Source organism: Acomys minous (assembly GCF_964271855.1).
Source record: "Acomys minous genome assembly, chromosome: 14".
NCBI lineage: Eukaryota > Metazoa > Chordata > Mammalia > Rodentia > Muridae > Acomys > Acomys minous.
The window spans coordinates 111,544,327-111,566,096 of record NC_140496.1 but is presented as its reverse complement, the minus strand read 5'-3'; the positions used below and the strand labels follow the sequence as shown (position 1 = coordinate 111,566,096).

Below are 21,770 nucleotides of genomic sequence, written 5' to 3'. Positions count from 1 at the left end.
ATCTGAGCCTTCCAAACGTCTTAAATCCTCCCCAGACTCTGGGTAATAGCCACTACAACAACACGCTGTACAGCCACGCCATTTAGGGTATGGTAGCAAGAGGGAACTCTTCAGTAGTTTCTTTTTATGTGTTTTTTGTTTGCTTAGGGATGATCTCCTCCATGTTTCTTGCTGGAAACTTCCTATAACTTTGCATATTTCTGACGTATGATTGGTTGTGATGCCTCAAGCCCATGGCACAGCATCTAAAAGGGTCCTAGATTCTAATCATGAGTCTGCCTTTGTTAACACCCCCTGGACTTACTTTTTCTTTTTCTTTTTTTATAGTTCCTCTTTTTTAAATTTTATTTAATTAATTTCTTCAGACTACATCTCAAGTGTTATCCCATACCTTGTATCCTCCCATTTCTCCCTCCCTCCCACTTTCACCCTATTCCCTTTCCCTATGTCTATGACTGAGGGCGACCTCCTCCCTCACTATATGGTCAAAGGTTATCAAGTCTCATCTTGGTAGCCTGCTTATTCTTTCTCTGATTGGTACCAGGCCTCCCCGCCACAGGGAAGTGGTCAAATATGGGGCAACAGAGTTCATGTCCGAGACAGTCCTCGCTATCCAATTAACTGTGGATAGTGTCCTGTCCGTTGGCTAGATCTGAGAAGGGGTTTGATGTTTACTGCAAGAATTGTCCTTGTTTGGTGCAGTAGTTTGAACCCCTGGGCCCAGATCCGCCCATCATGATATTCTTATTGTAGGTTTCTAGGGCCCTCTGGATCCTTCTATTTCCCCATTCTCCCATACTTCTCTCACCTAGAGTCCCAAAAGGATGTCTTCACAACTATCCCAATCTCCTGGTAAGTGAAGACTTTCATGGGACATGCCTCTTGGGCTAGTGACCAATTATAAGTGATTATATACCCTGTGGAGTTACTTTTTCTAAGCACAGATCTGATCAATCTATTTTCATAGCTCCTCTTGCCTGAAAGATTAAGTTTTCCTGGCCTCATGTCATGTGACTCCTTTCTGCACCCGTTCTCTTCCTGAAAACCTGAGTAAAGCACACATCTCAGTTGCTATTAATGCTTTCAACATGCCACTTCTCCAAGCTTCTCTGTGAGTGAGAGCTGTTCTCTCTTCTCTTGCAGGTTTCCTCTTTCTTTTCTTTGTGTGCTAGTGTGTGTGTGTGTGTCTGTGTGTCTGTGTCTGTGTACGTGTGGGGTGTGTGTGTGTGTGTGTGTGTGTGTGTATGTGCACGTGTACACATGTGTGTATGTGCTAGTGTGAGTGTAAGTGCATATGTGTGTACAAATATAGAGTCTCTGAGATCAATATTAGGTGTCTTTCTCAATTAGTCTCCATCTTATTTTTTTAACACAGCATCTCTTGAGGCTCGCTGGCTCAGCTAGGCTGCCTGCCTGTCTTCAGGTCTGTCTCTGCCTCCCCAGCACTAGGATTGCAAGCACACGCCACCATGCCTGGCTTTCTGAATGGGTGCCAGGGATTGAACTGAGGTTCTCAGACTTCTGCAGCAGGCATTTTACTTACTAGACTGTCTTGCTACCTTTAAGTTTCCTTTTTCCTGGCAAATTACAACTACTGGATGATCTTTGTCCTTTCCCCTTTCCTCAGTGATATTTCTCATATGAATTTTCATGCAATATAAGGAATATTTTAATTGTTTCTTTGGATTTTTGCCTTCAGTAATGTAAACTTCCTAAAGATAAAAAAAATAACCTTGTGATTATTATGGTGTTGAGCAGTAATGATCAAAGTGCTTGGAAGGAGGAAGCAGAAGTGTTTTGAGTAGAAAATCAGCCTGTACTTCACAGGGAGAATTTGTTTACTTTTAAAAATTTCACTGTGTTCATCTAGACAAGTTTCTTCCCAGACATCTCTGCCTGGCTCATGATGTTGCCTCCAATATGTAGCACAGATAGCAGCATATGAAGAGAGTCTCAGAAAGGGCTGGTGAGTGAGCAGAGTGATTCAGGGGTCTCTGTGACCACCATGGCTAGCAGAGTCATGATCTGTGGGAAGCAAGAAGTCAGTTCAATTCAACATGAATAAGTACCCGAGGCGGGTTCAAACCTCAGGAGTGTGACCTTGAGTGGTTTGTTGTAGGCATATTTAACCACAGCACAATTGGTGAAAACTTTGCTGCTGGTGATTAACTCAATCCCATGTGTACAATAAAGCATACATAGATCTTTTTGAAGAACAAAGTAAGCTAAATAAAAATCAGATATGACTACATCAAAACTCTTTGTAAAGCACATATGACACCTTCCATACAGATGGTCTCAGTAGACTAACTGAGAAAAACAAGGTTATGATAAGGGTCTGGGGGAGCGTCCAGTATGGTCTTGGCCAAAATGATCTCATGAGGGTCATCGGGCCATTGGCTTCTTCTCCCAACCTCCTGGGAGGAAGGCAGGTTATGTATTCATTTCTTTGAAGAAACAACTCTGTGTGTTTAACATTCCAGGTTCCCCTCGTCCTTACCTGCAAGTACAAAGACTTCTTTGCCTCCTACATTGTAATTACCAAAATCAAGTCCAAATTATAATTTCACTTCTTTCTGAGGCATCTAAACCTTAAAGATAATACACAGTGTTCAGTACTCCATTGCCAACATTGAGACCTGTTGTCTTCTGACTGCTGCATTGGCGCAGAATTTATCTATAACCACTGCAGTAAGATACAATTCACTGGTATTTATAACTCGGTAGGCTTTTCTTTTTAGCGGACTAACAATGTTCTATAATAATCATCATAATCTAACTTTAGAACATTTCCATCACCCTTAAAGGGAATCCTAAATCTTTGGCAATCTTCTCTTTTTTCTGCCTATAAATTTGCCAGTGTTGGACACTGCATATGAGTGCAACCCTATGATGTGTGGGGATGTGTGGCACCTATCGAAGTTCATCTATTTTGCAGCACATTTCAACACTTCACTCACGGTTACTGCCAAATAGCATCCATTCTGTGGGAGGCCACTTTTGCTCACCCATGCAGTCACTGAGGCAGGCGTGGGCTGCTGCCGCTTAGCTATTGTGAATAATGTATCTATGACCATTTGGGTCGACATGTGTTTTTATTCTGCAGAATAGGTCTAGGAGTGTGTTGGTCATGTAAGGATTCTGTGTTTCCAAACAGGTGCACCAGTATCCATTTCCAATCAATGTACATGTGATCAATGCTTCCACGTCCTCTCTATTGTTCTGGTGATGACTTTAAAATTAATTTCACAACATTGTGGTTTTTACAGCTTCAAGAGCCTTGTGAAAGTTCCCCCAACTAACCCTGAGTTTATGCACTGTCTTCAAGTCTATAGGGAAGTTAAAGATGCTGGTATACCTGGATATGTCAAAAAACAGGATAGAAACAGTTGACATGGATATCTCTGGATGCGAAGCCCTCGAGGACCTCTTGCTATCGTCCAATATGTTGCAACAGCTGCCTGACTCAATAGGTGAGGATGTAACATTTTGTCAGGAGTGATTATGTCTTGTACAGTTTTCTTCTCTGGCAGTATAACTTATTTATGCATGTACTACTAGCCTGACATTAATGAATTAGCAAATGTACCATGCAAGACCATAAAACAGTATATTACGAGTAACTTGAAATGAACTGTAAACTTTAGCTGTTAACTATGTAATGAAATGTTCCTTTAAATTGATGTATCTTAAAATTCTCAAGTATCCTGAGTTGTACAGTTTCGTCATAAGGAGCAAGTATTTAAATTTAGAGTTATTTGGTGATGGTGGGTATATTATAACCTTGGTATAGCAGGTAAATAAGACAAAAACATATGAATATAAAATAGATTTTAAAAGGTGAAAGATTTATACGCTCTGAAGAGAAACCAGAGTATATACAGGGGGAGGTAATCCCCCTCAGAAACAGTCATAGGGGAGGGGAATAAGGGGAAAAGAGGAGGGAGGGAAGAATGGGAGGATACAAGGGATGGGATAATCATTGAGATGTAACAAGAATAAATTAATAAAGGAAAAAAATGAATAAAAAAATCTTACAATAAAAAAAGAAAAAATAAATAAAATAAAATAGATTTTAATTCCATTAGTTATTAAAAGACATATTGTCCTTAATGTTGTAAGATGCTTGCCAGTAAAAAATAAAATGTGAGTAGGTACAGCATGCACACTAGGTTTTTTACTTATAAATTTTATGAGGAAAGTTATAATCCTTTTGTATTCTTCCTATTATTTATGAGACTTCGCAGGTAGGAGAATAATTGTCAATTCACTTAACTTTAAAGTGGGGATTTTAACTGTTTGGAGTAGATGTGTCATGTACCCAGCAACTTGCTAATGCTTCTGAAAGTTAAATCACAGGCTACGTAACCCAACTGGGGGAAACTTGATGACAAAGCAGTTTACTTTTCCTCTGGTATTTTATCACCACTTTAACCACCTTTGAAGGCTGATCGAGAATGCTGGTTTTAACAAAAATCACACTAGCTTTTCTCATAAATGTGCTGACTTTTTTATTTACATATTCAACACATCCTAAACAGTGTTTCTCCAGCCGTCAGAAGCAATGGAAGGCCTCCTTAAAGAGCTTGCATGTCCCTGATGCATCTCAGGAGGTTCTGGTGCTATGAGCATATTGGTCACCTTAGATGAAATTTGTGGGCAGATGAGTGCAGAAAGAGCTGTGTGTGTGATGCAACACTGAGGAGGCTTGCTGGATACACAGAGCATTGTCTGATCAAGACAACAGAGTGTCCATGTGTGACTCTGCACGCTCAGCACCACTCCATGCAACCGAAAATACATAGGCAATTCAGAGAACATAATTTTGCCCATAGCTGTCTTCTCAGTGCTGAGACTGTGTGTGTCTGGCCTCTGCTATGCCCTCCTTAGTAAATAATATTTATGATAAGAAGAATGAATATTTACCTGACAAATAAGGAACCCCAAAATCATGCAGGAAAATGAAGTTAAGTAAGTATGCTAAAAAAACAAAAATGTGCCTACTTAAATAGAGATAAAATGTATAAGGGGTAAAGTATAAGAGGACAGGAAATTGAGGGGGGAAAATCCATACAGAAGACAAAAGAAGTTAAAATAACCATAGACTAGAAAACAATGAAATTGTATGTCATAGATGTCATAGATCACAGCAAAAATAACAATTACATAAACATGGTTTGTTTAAGGAGGACCAGTCGATTCAGAAGACAGGGCATTCTTACCTTGGCAGAATTATTTGTTAATTTACATTTCTTTTAAAAGGAAATTAAGTTTTTTAATTAACCTGCTGCACTCATGGGGCCCACAGAGACTGAACCACCAACCAGAGTGCATGGAGGAACTGGACCTAAAACCCCTAGGCATATGCAGCAGATGTGCAGCTCTGTCAACACATGGGAGTCCAGCAGTGGGAGTAGGAGTGGTCTCTGATTCTGTTACCTGCCTCTGGATCCCTTCTCCTAGCCAGGCTACCTTGTGCGGCCTCAGTGCTGGAAGATGCTCTTAGTCCTGCTGCGACTTGAAGTACCAGAGTGGGTTAGCAGCGCTTGGGGGCCTCCCCTTCTCTGAGAAGAAGGATGGAGAGAAATGGGAGGAGGGGGAGATGAGAGTGGGGCAGGGAGGAGAGGAGGGAGGGGCTTGGGATCAGGCTGTAAAGTGATTAAATGCAAACATACACACATATATACATACATACATTAATGTGTTTAAAAATCAGCCTGAGGAGTTGTCCACCACTTGGAGGAAAGGCACCCTGTTTGATTGATATAGAACACTGAGGTGAGTGAGCAAGAGCTTCTCACTGAACTGGAATTTCAGGGGTATCTGCTGGGGCCTGGTTATATACACAGACCTGTCTTCTTTAGGAAATTCTCCTGTTGGCCAACAGACTTGAGGGCTTTATTCTGGGCCCTGAAATAACCGCAGACACCAACTGGGTGAGAAATGGCACCCCTCTTTTTTTTTTATTGGAACATGGATCATCTATTGAGCCACCAGGAATTTTTAAAATAAGAACTAAGAATTTCCAGAGAATTAGTAAAATAAAATACAACTAAAACAAAATTTCCACTGGTGTCATGAGTCCTGCAGGGGAGAGTCATTCAACAGAGAGGCAACCACTCTGCGTTGGTTCCTCCATGTGCTGTCTCCAGGAAGGGTGAAATGCCCTCTATTCCTCTCTCAGTTTTAATTTTTCAAAAAAGCATCTTTAGATACAAATAAATCAGTAAAGGAGGATGCATAATGTTTTGCTTTTCCAAACTATGATCACTTAGTAACTAGAGCAGGGACTCCACAGTCAAGATACCTGAGTTCAAGTTGCTTGCCAGCTGTGTGGCCTTCAGCAAGTCACATGATGGCTCTGTGCTCCATTTTGCTCATCGCTGTGTGGGAGTAACACCACGTTCTCATTTTGAGGGCCTCACTAGTTAATATAACGTTATTAGAAAGGCTCTGGCATACCAAATATTCAATCAGTGACAGCTCTTGTAAGAACTTAGACTTAATGAGGAGTACACAGCCATTTGTTTTCATAGCACTACTACAATGTGTGCAAATGCCAGATAAACGTCTACTTTAAAAAAAAACCTATTTTAATGTTTGGCGCATTCATATTAATTATTTATCTATACAAGAATATTTACAATCACAATAATAGTCCTCCCCATCTGTTTTGCCAATCTTCAAATTCAGGAATGTTTAAAAAGACAGAGAACATGAGGATTGCAAACACAGGGGAGGAAGAAGACAGGAGCCTCGGTGGAGCTGGTGGTTGGCCCACAGCTAAAGTCCTCCCAAGCCTCTCAGACGGTCCAGACTAGATCCATGAGGAGTGTATGAGCAGCAAAGCAGCTGTGTGGATGTAAATCCACAGACTCAGGCAGATCAGAAAGGCTTGGCTTGCTTCTGCTGCAAAGATTCCTGTGAGAGCCGCCCCTCTAGTCTGCATAGAAAACATTTGCCTGAGTCTAAACCTGCCTGAAGTTTCCCTCATAACTGCTTTAAACCAGAGGCCTCAGACTTTCTGGAAAAGCCCATAGTGACCTGATGTCCTGGTGTCTTCTCAGCCTTCTATCACCCACCTTTCAGCTCTTGTGACTCAGTACAGTGGTAAAGAGACTTAGCATTCCTACAGTTAAACTGGTTGACTGGAACACAGCAATGTCATTGGGGCTGTGAGCTACAAAACATTCTACTGTAATCTGTGAATCCATGCGTAAACAAGATTGTGTGTCCTCTTACATCCCAGAGCTGATGTTTCAAAATACATGCACACACACAGTCACAGCATGCTCAATACCCATGTGCATGTGGGTACATATACAGACACTCACACACACACACACACACACACACACACACACACACACACACACACAGAGTCATAGGATGCTCAATACCCATGTGCATGTGGGGACATACACACACGGACAGACACAGAGGCACATATACACAATTTCAAGACAATTTCAGAGGATCACATTTTCATATTATTATATCAAAAATTCCTAGAAAAACTTTGTTATAGAAAATGGCTTAGTTTTCTTTAGTTTGGCCTTCCTTAAATGATATTTGATCATAAATTCAACATTTTAATGACAAAATTTCTGCAGGACATAATAGTCTACAGTATGTGTATATACACAGCTCCCATATAAAGCAAAAGCTAACCCGGTAAGCATGTTTTGTCCCTGGGATTGGCTACTCAAGCTACCATTGATTTACAGGCTGTATAAGGCTGTATAATAGGGGTGATTTTGCCAATGGTGGCTGTTCTCTCATTACTGTGTAGTGATTGTACATTAAGGTGCTAGAAGAACGGCAAGCCATAAAGATGTGGAGGGCATGGGTCAGACACTGAAAAAAATAAGTTGTGGGGCTATGGAGACGGCTCAGTGGCTAAAGTACTTGCCAGACAAGCAAGGAATAGACTTTAGATTCCAAGCACCCAAGTAAATGGTAGCCCGAGCCTTGGAAGGTGGAGCCAGGGGACCCCAGAGCAAGCCTGCAAACCAGATCAGTAAAATCAGCCAGCTCTGTGTATGATGGAGACAATTGGCCCCAGTGAAGAAAGAAGTTGTAAGAGCAATCATAGAAGACTCCAGACACCAACATTGGCCACCACAGGTATACATACACACATGCATCCACAAAGCACATACACCTCTCTCACACACGGAAAGGATAGTCCATTAACATCAATCCCTGACCAGATCCATTTGATACATTAAAAAAAAAATCACACTTTTTTTTTTTTTTACCTAGCACTGATCAAGGCTAACCCTTCTGGGATCTCAGAGAGCATGAGTCATGTGTGGTCATTTTCCAAGTCTGTGATCATAAGTACTTTATTGCAGGACCTTTCCTTACCACTTGTTGGCTGTTGCACTCTGTTTAGATCTGTGTCCAGTTTGTAACATAACAAAAATTAGTTACTGGTGCCTGGGAATTAATTCAATATTAAATCTCAGCTGACTCGAAATGTTTCTACTGGTCCATTCATTTGCTGGTGAACAGGAGAAGATGTGGGCGCATCTCTTGGCAAGTATGTGGACCTTGAGTTTGTTTATTTGTGTGCTATTGTGCTATTTACTCCCACTGACGTGTGAATTTTTACAACAAAAAAACAAAGCTAGTCTGTGTCTGCACATGTGTTGCATATGCAGAGCATAGCGGACCGAAACACCATGCATCCATCACAAATGACCCTCTGATCTCCGTCAGTGGCATTTTCTCCTCTGATGTATTAATAAAATATCTTCTCTGTTTTAGGATTGCTGAAAAAGTTAACAACTCTAAAAGTAGATGACAATCAACTTACAATGCTACCCAACACCATCGGAAAGTAAGTACCCACGCCAGCCCATCAGCCTGTGTGTGACCAGAAATATCAAATCATTTCTGAAAATTATTCCTTTAGACTGTATTTCATTCAGTTAATGTTTGTATACATCTTAATAACTTTATATCTAAACACTAAATCAGCTGCTGATATACAATATAATGAGAAATAGTCAACCATGAACATTTCTCAAGCAAAGTGACTATCATGCCTGCAGTTACGCTGTTAATGGTACTTTACAGAGAATGCCAGGATGATACTCTTTACTGAGTAGCAGCTATAAATTCACTTAAATATTTCTTGTAAAGGGGAATTAAGTTTTTAAGTCTTGGCGATATGTAAATGTTGAAATTACAATCTAATAATTTTGTATGTGTAGAAGCTTGATATATTTTTAGATACTGAAGAGAAAATCATTTGCTTATCCAGAAATTTTTTTAAAAATTGAAACTAAAATCCCAATGTTATCTTAAAGGATAAAGCATACTGCACATTTTTAATTGACCTGAACTTAAATGGCTTATAGCATTTAGTTTACAATTCCTTATGGACTACGTATGTTCTGTGTTTCACTGAAGTGACTTTATTGACAATGTATGAAATGAGGTATCAGAACATGCTGTCTCCAGCCTGAAGTCACATGAGACCTTTCCTGTAAGGCCGTTCCTCCAGGCTCTGGCTACCTCATCCTGGTGCGGAGTGTATAAGTCCTTTCATGTAACAGAGTTCAGTACACACAAGGAGGGAAAACTTCAGTTTTTAAAGAACAGCTGCATTTATTACAATTAGGGATACGCTCTTCAAGTTGACAAAGAGTTTAGCTCTAGAGCCACTACCACTGCAGGCTGCATGGCAAGCTTGTCACTGCTTTCTCTCATCCCATGTGTCCTCTGCCAAGAGGACAAGCAGCCACTTGTCTGGAAAGAGTTTCACTTCTAAAGACTGAACAATACAGCAAATTTACATTTACACATTCTATTTTGGAAAACAGTAAAAGGCTCAACCACTAACATAGTACTCAGGCCATCCAGCACGTTTCTGTAAAGTTAGTTCCATTTTCTCCACCAGAGTGAAATGTGCATTTTGGGGGGCTTGAACAAAAGCAATTTTCTTTATCAATATGATTTTCTTCAAAAACCTGTTCCCAATATATGTTTAGGTACTGGTTTTTCCTCCTGAGGTCAAACTCAGGGAAACTGAATTCAGATTCATTTATCACTACAAATGCTGTGATTGGTATTTTGCCTCTTAGTTTGCATGTTTATACAAGCTAGTTCCTTAATTATTTTTTTTGAAGACAAAAATAAGAAGTTGGATTAGCCAAGCATAGGCATGTTTTCTCATCAGGAAAAGAAACCGGTTTTAGTCTCCCTGAGAAGTAGTTCCTATCCAGAGGTGTGGTTTTCAGCATCTATTAACCTCTTCTCCCCTGAGGAGACAAACTGGATTCTGGAGTCTGGTTTAATCCCAGACGTATTTAGGACAAAGTCCTGTCATAAACTGGAAGTCCACATCCTAAATTCCTGTGTCTGCCCAGTGCAGGATTTGTCTCATGCTGGTAGGTGCAGGACTGAGTGTCTCTGCTTCCTTCCCAGAAGCCAGGTAGTATTGCACAAACTCTAAACTAGAGTTGGCCTTTGAGTTTAGTCGTCTTCAGGATTTACTCAAGTCCCTTAATTTATAAATGAGAAGAAGCCTTAACTGAGAAATAGTGAATCAATACAGGCATTTACACCACTGTGTTCAAAGGACCAGACCCATGATCACCAGTCAGCCATCAGCTCTCATGTTGGTATGTAGTAAATAGAGCAACACAACATCTTCAAATACTGATGAGATACTGAATCTCCATTATGAAATTACTGATTATGTCAACAAATACCAACAGGATAGAGCACTGATTCTCCATGGTGAAACTGCCCATTCTTATGAAATTCTCAGATGCACAAAGCCAGAAGAAAATTTGTGCTGGGTGAAAGAAGCAATATATAGGAGTTCAGTAGGGCCGGTGCCTCCTTAAAGGAGACCTGGCACCTTGTTGGTTTTTTTTTTATTTTATTAATTTATTCAGATTACAACTCAATTGTTATCCCATAACTTGTATCCTCCCATTCCTCCCTCCCTCCCACTTTCACCTTATTCCCCCCCCAAGTCTAAGACTGAGGGGGACCTCCTCCCCCACTATGTGGTCATCAGCTATCAAGTCTCATTTCGGTAGCCTGCTTATTCTTTCTTTGAGTGCCATCAGGCCTCCCCAATCAAGGGGAGGTGGTCAAATATGGGGCACCAGAGTTCATGTCAAAGTCAGTTCCCACTCTCCACATAACTGTGGAGAATGTTCTGTCCATTGGGTAGATCAGAGTAGGGGTTCGATGTTTACTACTTGTATTGTCCTTGGTTAGTGCAATAGTTTGAGCAGACCCCCTGGGCCCCGATCCACCCATCACGATGTTCCTCTTATAGGTTTCTAGCACCCTCTGGGTCCTTCTATTTCCCCATCTCCTATATTTCTCTTACCTAGAGTCTCAGTAGGATGTCCTCACATCTGTCCCAATTTCCTGGTAAGTGAAGACTTTCGTGGGACATACCTTTTGGGCTAGTGCCCAATTATAAGTGAGTATATACCATGTGAGTCTTTCTGCTTCTGGGGTAACTCATGCATTATGATCATTTCTAGTCCCATCCATTTGTCCACAAATTTCAGGATTTCCTTGTTTTTAATAGCTGAGTAGTATTCCATAGTGTAAATGTACCACAGTTTCTTTATCCATTCTTCAACTGAGGGACATTTAGGCTGTTTCCAGGTTCTGGCTATTATGAATAAGGCTGCTATGAACATGGTTGAGCATATGTCCTTGTTGTGTGGTGGAGCATTTTCTGGGTATATTCCAAGGAGTGAAATAGCTGGGTCTTAAAGAAGCCCTATTCCCAGTTTTCTGAGAAAGTGCCAGATAGATTTCCAAAGTGGTTGTAGAAGTTTGCATTTCCACCAGCAATGAAGGTGTGCTCCTCTTTCTCCACATCCTCGCCAGCATGTGGTGTCACTTGAATTTTTGACCTTAGCCATTCTGATGGGTGTAAGATGGAATCTCAGAGTCATTTTGATTTGTATTTCTCTAATGACTAAAGACATTGAGCATTTCTTTAAGTGTTTCTCAGCCATTCAATATTCCTCTGTTGAGAATTCTCTGTTTAGTTCAATTGTAGAACTTGAAGCAACCATCAAAGGCACTTTGACTTAATATAACCAACATTGCCCTTGATCACCGTGGACTGTGTGGACATAGTGATCCACTCTCAGGCTACTCTACCTAGTTGGTCAAGTGTTCTTAAGCCCAGGAATCACCTCTAGTGGGGCTCACAAGACACTGATCAACAGAATGAACCATGAAGAAGTTTAATTTATGGTGAAAAGATAAAGGGATATGAAGGTGTCTGTCCTAGAGAAATGTTTTCTGATGAGCATCTGGAGTGAAGGTTCACAGCTACGAAAGCAGAGTATTTAGAAACTCGTGGTCACAGGCTCCAGCCTTCTACTGTACTTCGCCGGGGCCACTTCCGGGCTTTGCAGACACATTCCACTCTCCCTACCACATACCCCAGGAACCCAGAGAAACACCTTCACGCATTGTTGCCCACTCTAGTCCTAGATTCTCTTTCTGATGTCAGAGTAGGTAGTATGGTTTCCTTAGCCACTTGTACTGGCCAGCATTCCGTCATTATGAGAAAATACACTTAAAGGAAGAAGTTTGTTTTGGCTTATGGCATCAGTTGGGTGCAGTGCGTGGTCACGTGACTCTGTTGCTCTGCTCCAGTGATACAGCTGAACTCCCTGAGTGTGAGAAAAGCAGGGTTGCTTAACTCACAGTGTCTCAGAAGCAAAGAGAGAGGAAGGGAATGGGGACTGGCATACTCTTGAATATGGCCCACACGGACACGCCTCCTAAGCTTCTACCGCCTCAGCAGTCCGTCAGGCTATGGAGCTATCCATGCATACGGCGTTAGAACTCTCGTGATCCAGCTGCTTCCCAGAGCTCTACCACTAACACACCACATGAGGGACCCAGCTTTCAACACTTAGAGACACAGTTCACATCCAACCTTGCTTCCCTGTGATGCAAACGTGTAGGGGCTGACCCACAACTTTCTGAAGACCTACAGTCAGAGGTTTCTGCAGAAGGGAGAGACATCATCTTCACTGGTGTAGCTTCTGAAAAGTTGTCCACACTTCTGTAATGATGGGTCACCTATGCCTCTGCAGGCATCCCTAATAAACTCCACAGTTTGCAAAGAGAAAAAAGAGAAAGAATGAAAATGCTCAGGCTTTGATGGTACACATATTTTATGCCAATCACTGGAGAAACCACTGGCTAATGTTCTAAGATTAATAACTCTCCTGATAAAACATACAAACACTGTTTACACTGGCATGGCTATTACACACGACATGCATCAGTCCCATCACTCTCTAGGCTTCCCTTGCTCTGGACTTCCAATGAGACAACCTTGTTCTGCCTCCTTGGTCCTGTCTTACTTATTACCTGGAGTAGTCTCTTCTTCTTTTCCTAAGATTTACTGCTTTGTATCTTATAGTCCACGTTTTCAAAATTCAACATGCATCACAGGCACCTGACAATCTTGTTTAATGGACAAGCTCCAGTCTAATAGGAGCAATACCTTAGGGCTTAGATGTCTACACCAATCTCAGGTACCCAAGTGACATCACAACAACATCTGATTCACACACAACCCTGAGTAGGAAGGCTCCAGATGTGACTGCCTTCTGCTCCTTACCAAAAATGTCTACTGGGAAATGTCCTATCTTGGGAGGCAGAGGCAAGCAGATCGCTGTGAGTTTGAGGCCAGCCTGGTCTACAAAGCAAGTCCAGGACAGCCAAGGCTACACAGAGAAAACCTGTCTCGAAAAACCAAAAAAGAAAGAAAGAAAGAAAGAAAGAAAGAAAGAAAGAAAGAAAGAAAGAAAATGTCCTCTCCCCTGTGGTTGCCTTTGTAGTTTGTGCTGCCAAGCCTCACTTTTTATATTCCAGTCCACACAGTTTATAACTGCCGATTTCTTAGGTTATCTTACTCTTTAATTCCAACTCACAAGTTGTATTTTTAAAAAGTCTCAGTTAAGGCTGTCTTTTACTCCCAGCTAAAAAGTTGTATAAATCTTCTAAAAATGATGACACCTAATTTGCTCTTGGTAAACTGTCTGGAGTTATCTGTGGATCTGTGGTTAAGAGGTTGAGAGTATCAGGCTGAAAGGGTGGGTAATGGATGTATCTTTCTATTTAGAACTCTAATGTTCCGACTTTCCACTAATTGCCTTGACTCAGAATGAAAATACAAAATGAAAAATGGGGAAATTACAGGAGTGAAATGGGTGCCAGGTTATCACATACTTAATTTTCTTTTTGCTAAAATTGGTACTCTCTTAAAAGTATGAAAAACAAATGGGACCACTTAATTCAAAGGTTGGTGGCTGGCGTACAGGGGTAAAGATTGAGAATTCCATCAAAATAGCTTGTTTTTCAGAGAATTTTAGTGTTATTATGTTCCTTTGATTGTTATTTCAGAAAATAAATAAGGAAAGTGTCAGTAGATTGGACTAACTCTTCTGGAAAAAACTCACTAGAAAATCAGTAGTGAATATAAAGGAAACAAAACATTGGTACTTCTACCAGGTTTTTGGGTTTAGTTTTATTGAGGGGGTATTTGTTTTATTTGGTTGGTTTGGTTTGGTTCAGGAAAAATGTACTTACTTTGCATGTAAGTATAATTAAGTGCTGGAGAAATAATTCAGTCAATAAAGTAACTGCAGCCACTGCAGCCCAAGCTTGAGGACCTGGCCTCATTCTTCACAAAACAAATGTTCCACTTCCCGATGATATCTCTCTCTCTCTCTCTCTCTCTCTCTCTCTCTCTCTCTCTCTCTCTCTCTCTCTCTCTCTCTCCCTCTCTCTCTCTCTCTCTTCATCTTCTTGGAATAATAGCCACACTGAGATGGCTAAAACAGGAGACACACCTTTGGATGGTTTTAGAATTTGTACCCAGGAAGGCAGTCTTCATCACACTGTTCTTCTCCAGCCTTCCAGAAGCCGCTGTGCTTCTGTGGTTGTGTTACCTCTCTGTTGTGTATGGAAGGAAGCTTGAAGATGCTCTCTCCTCAATCTTATAGCTCCTCCAATTGCACTACCTCCCGCAGGCTCCGTGTCCCAACCTCATGACATTGGGCAGGGCAGAACATCAGCATGTGAGTTTGGGAAGAAAACAACTATTCAATCTATAACATACACATTTGAAACCTCTAAAATATACTGTTGATAAACAAGATATATAGTATTTTTCAATGCATGTGTGAGGTGAGAGAGAGAGAGAGAGAGAGAGAGAGAGAGAGAGAGAGAGAGAGAGAGAGAGTACACATGCTTGTATGTGCACCTGCATGTGGAAACCACAAGATAACCTTAGGTGTTATACCTTAGGCAGTCTGCCTGTCTGTCTAACAGAGAATCTTTCTTTGGCATGGAGTTTACTGAATAAATTGAGCTGTCTGGCTAACAAACCCCAGAATCCTCCTGTCTTTGTGTCTGTACTGCTGGGATTCAAGCCTCCATGTCCAGCTTTTTTATAGGGGTGCTGGAGATCCACATTCAGGACCTCATATTTGAGCATCAAGCACTTTACCCTCTAAGCCAGCTCCTCAGTCCTCCAGGCTTTCATAGAACCCTCAGGAATAAACTGCTCAGAGTCATGGAGCAACCAAGAGCCCCTTGATGACAGGGACATCACTGTGTGAAGACCACAGAGGCACTTCCTTCCACAGGCACAACAGTGAGCTTTTGAGGAAGTTGAAGGAACACCCTCCAAAACACTGATTAAAAACCATCACCTAGTAAGCACTTTACACAATAGGCTGTTTACTGTCTGCCCACAGCAGCATCACCTCACACCCAAGTGCAGAGTCATACTATGTGTTAGGGTGTCACCCAGTAACCAGGGCTCTGCTTTGTCTTGTTGTTTATTTTGTTTTGTTATTTCATTTGTTTGGTGTTCTAAGGACCAGTCACATGGCTTCACACATGCCAGGCGAGAGCTCTGCAATGGAGTCACTCTCCCAAGTTCAGCAGTGAAAAACCTTCATCCCCATCATTATCTTTCTGAAACTGCTGTCATAAATACCATCTGCCACTCACAGAATGATTACACACTACATCACTGTATTTGATTTCAGGTCAAAGGTGTTAAAGAAATTTGAAACACATGAATTAAGCATATTGCCCCAGTGATAGATGCCCTCACATTCATGCACAGGTTATTGAGAAAAATACAAAAGTAATCACATTGCATTCACTGTGATTTTTAAATACATACAATTTAAAGGATTCCTAAGAGGCACCGTTTTCCCCCGCTGCCCTCACAGCACCTCACACTTGTTGTTTGTGGGCTGCAGCTAAACTGTCATTGCACATAGCCCACATGCACGAAATATTTCCATAGGTTTAACTAGTAACACAGTGATTTGGTATTGCTTAGTATCATTTGGAGCAGATGGAATTTGTTCTTAAAGTCTGTCGATAGGCAGAGTTATTTCCTCTGTTTTCCACTAAAAATTGGTAGAGCAGTATTTTGCATTTTGAGGATAATTTCTTTTCATGTGATCTAAAATAACTTTTTCACGGTCTTCCTTTTCAGTTGATCTAATCAGCTTCCCAATAGTGCAAAGAACGTGAAAGCTCGTAGCTGCTCTGGGTGGATGGCAGTGATGGGTGGAATGGAAGTGTGTTGTCTGTACAATGATGGGACGTGCTGGGGTCTGGCCAGTACTTCTAAAACTGCAGCTCCCTCCTCTGTTTGACCAAACCCAATTTAGAAAGAGATTTAGAACCAAAACTGAGCAGGCATCTTCTGTTATCAGTATGGAATTAACCTGACTGAAGTCTGGTAATATCCTCTCATTACTTGTAAACAGCCCCATAACTTACCTAAGGTTAATGGGAGAATGAAATATTGGATCTAAGACTTAATCTCCAGCCTAAATTAAATGAGTAGTTTTATAATATCTGAAATAAGAATAACGGAAATCATGTTTTCTCTCATACATAGAATTGGGATTTAAGAAAGAACAAAAAAAATGTGTAAGTAGAGAAGGGCTATCTGAGAAAGGGGGCGTGGCCATCAGAAAGGTCAAGAGTAGCAGAGGGGTCAGTGTGTTTTACATATATGTATGAGCATGACATGTAAGCTCATTATCAAATACAACTAATTTATATTTACGGAAACACCTTTAAAAGAGTAGAACAAGATTACCTCAGTGTCTCTCTTACCCATAGAAGAGTTTAATGGGTTTTACTTCCTTCCTGTGTACTCTGACCTCATAGACATGGCTAACCACTACTGTCACCTCTGCTACTCAGTCATAAAGCTGACAATGGGCCAACTGAGCAACTCAGCTAGATACTCCCTCTGATGGTCGTGAGTGCAAACGTCCAGCTCAACTCACAGTCTGCAGCTTGGTCTCTGCCCTGCGCTAAGCTAACACAGTCAGTCATACCAAGTCTGCTTAAAGACCCCCCCCTCTCTCTTTCCCTCCATCCCTCCTTCTATCCAAAATATCTGCAGATATACAAAATTCTATAGAGATACACTTAGTTCATATGCCTCTCACAAACCACTAATGAACTTCTGATAAGTTATCAGCAGCTTTATTTCAAGACACCACCAAGTTTAACTAAATGAAATTCCCCTAACAGCATCTGAATGTTTCTGAAGGAAAGCTCAGACAGTGATTTCTCAGCATGCCATCTACCTCCTGCTGTTCAGTGTTAATGGAGTCTGACCTCTACACCAGGCGTTAATGTGCACTTGACCCTTATTGAGCCTGTATAGATTGTGCGTTGCCCACTTTACAGTTGAGGGGGTTATGGTACATAAAGTTCACTCAGCTCTCAAGGGCCACATTACTTCTGTTAAAGACGCGCTAAGACGGAGACCAAAATCATCTGTTCCTGTTTATCAGCAACAGGATTCATTTCGCTTCACCAGCCATAACTAATGTTGAAGTAGATTATAGATTATCTATGTGACATGTTCACATTCCTTCATTCACTCTGTAACCAAGGACCAGTAACACAGGATTATATTCCCAGCCAGGAATCTCCTGAAGATCAAACTGAACTAGGGAAACGCACAGGGCATGTCTTCGGAAACGGGACAGAAGCTTTTTCTTCTGTTACTGTCGCTGGTGCTCAAAGAGCTGGGACCTAAATATGGCCCCAGATGTTATTGACATGCCTACCGTGTATGTTACATCTTGCTCTTGAAAGAGTTACAAGAGCATTATTTCACACCCTCCTGGCCGCACAGCATGCGTGTCTCCCCGGAGCTGGTTAAGGGTGCAGTCTGCTCCCATTTGTAACTACAGCATCAGAATCTGCATCTTAGCAGGTTGACCTGAAATTTAGGAAGCACTAGTAAAAAGAATACCTTATGCTTGTTTTCACTTTTAACCTGGGAAGTTATAGACATAGTCTTCTACATAAATACTGCCTGCTTGGTCTGTTCTTTATAATTTGTTTTTATTAATACCAATGGTAACCTGATCAAATGAAATAACTGATTTTATATAAGAGCCTATATCAAAATACCTTTAGTGAATTAGGGGTTAATAATTAATTGATTAATTAAATGTATTAATCATTAATAAACTAAAGTGTCACTATATGTTGTGAGTTTAAATCTTGGGAATTTCAGAGGTCATTGAGAAGTGTGTATTTGTGCCCACCAGCTCTACATCATAACCCAAAGATTCCAAATAACTGTCAAGCTCTTAATTCTTTCTGTTCATTGCATAGGGCAAAAAATGCTATCTGTTTTTTCTTTTATTCACTTTATAGCATTGATTGCAGCCACCCTCTTCTCCTCCCGGTCCCACTCTCACATGCCCCATTCCCCCTTCCCCTTATCCTCAGAGAAGGGGAGACCCCCCCTTGGGTACCAACCCACCCTGGCTCATCATGTTGCAGCATCCTCTCCCACTGAGGCCAGACAAGGCAGCCTAGCCAGGTGAAAAGGATCCAGAGGCAGGCAAAAGAGTCAGACACATCCTTCACCCACATGAAGAACAAGCTAGTCATATATGTAGGGGCCTAGGTCCAGCCCATGCGTGCCCTTTGGTTGTTGGTTCAGTCTCTGTTATTCCCCCATGGGCCCAGGTTAGTTTATGCTGCAGGTCTCTTGTTGTGGTGTCCTTGGTTCCCCCCCAGCTCCCTCAATCCTTCCCCCCACTCCTCCCCAAGTCACCAAGCTCGGCCTATGTTTTGGCTCCGGGTCTCTGCATCTGTTTCCATCAGCTAGTGGATAAAGCCTCTCAGAAGACAGTTATTCTAGGCTCCTGTCCACAAGATCCTGTCTGCAAGCACAGCAGAGTATCACTAATAGTGACAGGGGTTGGCTCTCTCCCATGGGGTGGGTCTCAAGTTGGCACAGTCGTTGGTTGACCAATCCTTCTGTCTCTGCTCCATCTTTATTGCTGTACTACTTGTAGGCAGGACAGATTTTGGGTTGAAGGTTTTGTGGGAGCACTGGTATTTCCCTCCCTCCATTTGCGGTCCTGCTGGCTGCAGGGGATGGCCTCTTGAGGTTCCATATATCTCGCTGGAAGAACTCTCAGCTAGGGTCACCCCTATAGACTCTCAGAAGCCTCCCCTGCCCCAGAGTGGCACCCCAATGATTTCCATTCTCTCTCCCAGCCTTCCCCCTCCCAACTCATGATCCTCCCTCCCCTCCCCTCCCCTCCCCATGCCCCTCCCACCCAGTTCCCTCCCTCCATCTACTTCAGATGTCTATTTTATTTCCCCTTCTGAGTGAGATTCAAGCATTCTCCGGTTGAAAAAAAGAAAGAATCTTCAACAAATGGTGCTGGTCTAACTGGATGTCCACATATAGGAAAATACAAATAGATCCATATTTTATCACCCTGTGCAAAACCCAAGCCCAAGTGGATCAAAGACCGCAACATAAAACCAGACATACTACATCTAATGGAAGAGAGAGTGGGGAATAGCTTTGAACTCATTATTACAGGAGACAACTTCCTGAGAAGTCACTAAGATCAGTAATAAATGGGACCTCATGAAACTGAAAAACTTCTGTAAGGCAAAGGACACCGCCAATAGGACAAAACAGCAGCCTACATAATACTATCTTTTTAATAAAGGAAGTTCTCAGTTGCATGGTGGCATGGTCTTAGATAGCAAAAAAACTCCGTGTGTGTGTGTGTGTGTGTGTGTGTTGTTCAGGATACAGTACAAAAGCACAGAGAGAACAGGACTGTTGACTGAAGTGTTTGGTCTTTTCCCACACCAAATAGTTACTCAATCATCAGTAGACCCAAATTGGGGTGCTACTACTTAATTCTGACACAATTTTATTTAGTTAAACTCAGAAGACAACAAATAAGGGCACAGTCCCACAAGGCTGCCTCTGAACTAGGGATCGAGCACAAACCCTGACCAACCACTTTAAACCGGAAGCTCTTGCAATTCCTTTTTCAGACTCAGTTTTTTGCTTTTGGTTTTGTTTTACTTTGTTTGTTTGTTTGTTTGTTTGTTTGTATGATGTCTCAGAGAACTTGGGAAAGGGTTGTGAGTTATATTGCAAAGGCACAGATGAGCAGCAACAGCAGAAGTCTTGCAGGCAGCAGTATTTTTAAGAGAACGCAGAGCCCCAGTGCCTCTCTGTCCTGCTGCCTTCCAGCACGTTGTCCTTTTGGTATTTTATTGAGGCTTTATTTTTTAAACATGATTGGCATGTCATTGGCCTTTGGTGATAGGCTCAACTTCAGCTTCCCTCCCCTTACCAGAGGTCTGGCATGACTAGAATTACAACCTTAAAGTTATGTGGCTACCTCCCTGACACACACCTCTCCTGTAACAACTTTCAGTCATAAGTCTTCTCATTACTATTCAAAGTCACTTTGCCTTTGACCACACCAAGAGTTTTAGGGACTCTGTGCCAAGAGCTGATTGAATATCAGAGTTTTAAATACATATTTCTCAGTATAAATTACATTATAACTAGATCCATAAGAATGATCATACATTTTGACACTGCATGACTTTTCGACAAAAACTCTTTTTTTAAAGATATGCCTGTTGTGACATTACTCTAGGTGCATATCTTAAGTGTGTAAAAACATGAGAAAATAATAAAACTAATTTTTACTTAGTACACTGTGCATTAAGAAGATTGAGAATTAAGGTTTCATTTTGTTTTGTAAAAATCCACCAGGAAGACCTTGACTAGCAAGTTTGATACACACAAGCCAGCATCTTTCCTTTGCCTAAGTGGATTACCGTCCTCCAAAACTTGATTCTTTGTGGTCTCTTTGTCATGCCCCTCAGGGGAAGAGCCTCACCAGCATCACTTTCTTCTGGGTCACTTCTTCTAGGATGTGGGTTGCTTTGTCCTCAAGAATAGCCTGGGACAGCCTATCTAGGATTCCCTAATAGTGTCAACATTCCCATGGTCAATTATTTCTCCTGTAGTTCTGTTCAAATCTTGCGGAGTTATTTCTGCAGTACACTGGCAGTTTCTGCTGTACTGCACTCTATATTTGTGAGAGGGTGTATGGTCATGCGTATGCCGCTGCATTTGTGGGGTAGGTAAGCACATGGGCACATACGAAGATCAGGCCAGCACTGAGTGTCTAGTCTCAGGAGCCATGTGCCATGTTTTTGAATCAGGGTCCCTTACTTATCTATAGCTTGCCAAGTAGGCTATATTGGTTGGACATCAAGCTTCATGGATCCTCCTGTTTCTGCCTCCCCAGTGCTGAGATTACCAGTGTGCCCCCACGGGCCTACCTTTTGATGTGGGTGCCAGGAATTTAACTCAAATCCTCATGCTTGAATGATAAGTGCTTTTC

At 41.6% G+C, this 21,770-nt stretch overlaps 1 protein-coding gene across 14 annotated transcripts in view; it reads left to right on the top strand.

Moving 5' to 3' along the window:
- LRRC7 (leucine rich repeat containing 7) overlaps positions 1-21,770 on the top strand; it is a 474,653-nt gene that overhangs the window by 361,876 nt on the left and 91,007 nt on the right. For all 14 annotated transcript variants that reach the window (XM_084757043.1, XM_084757042.1, XM_084757040.1 and 11 more), the window contains 2 exons: positions 3,329-3,473; positions 8,773-8,845. In XM_084757043.1, the coding sequence (XP_084613169.1) occupies positions 3,329-3,473; positions 8,773-8,845 (218 nt within the window). The remainder of the gene's footprint in view (positions 1-3,328; positions 3,474-8,772; positions 8,846-21,770) is intronic.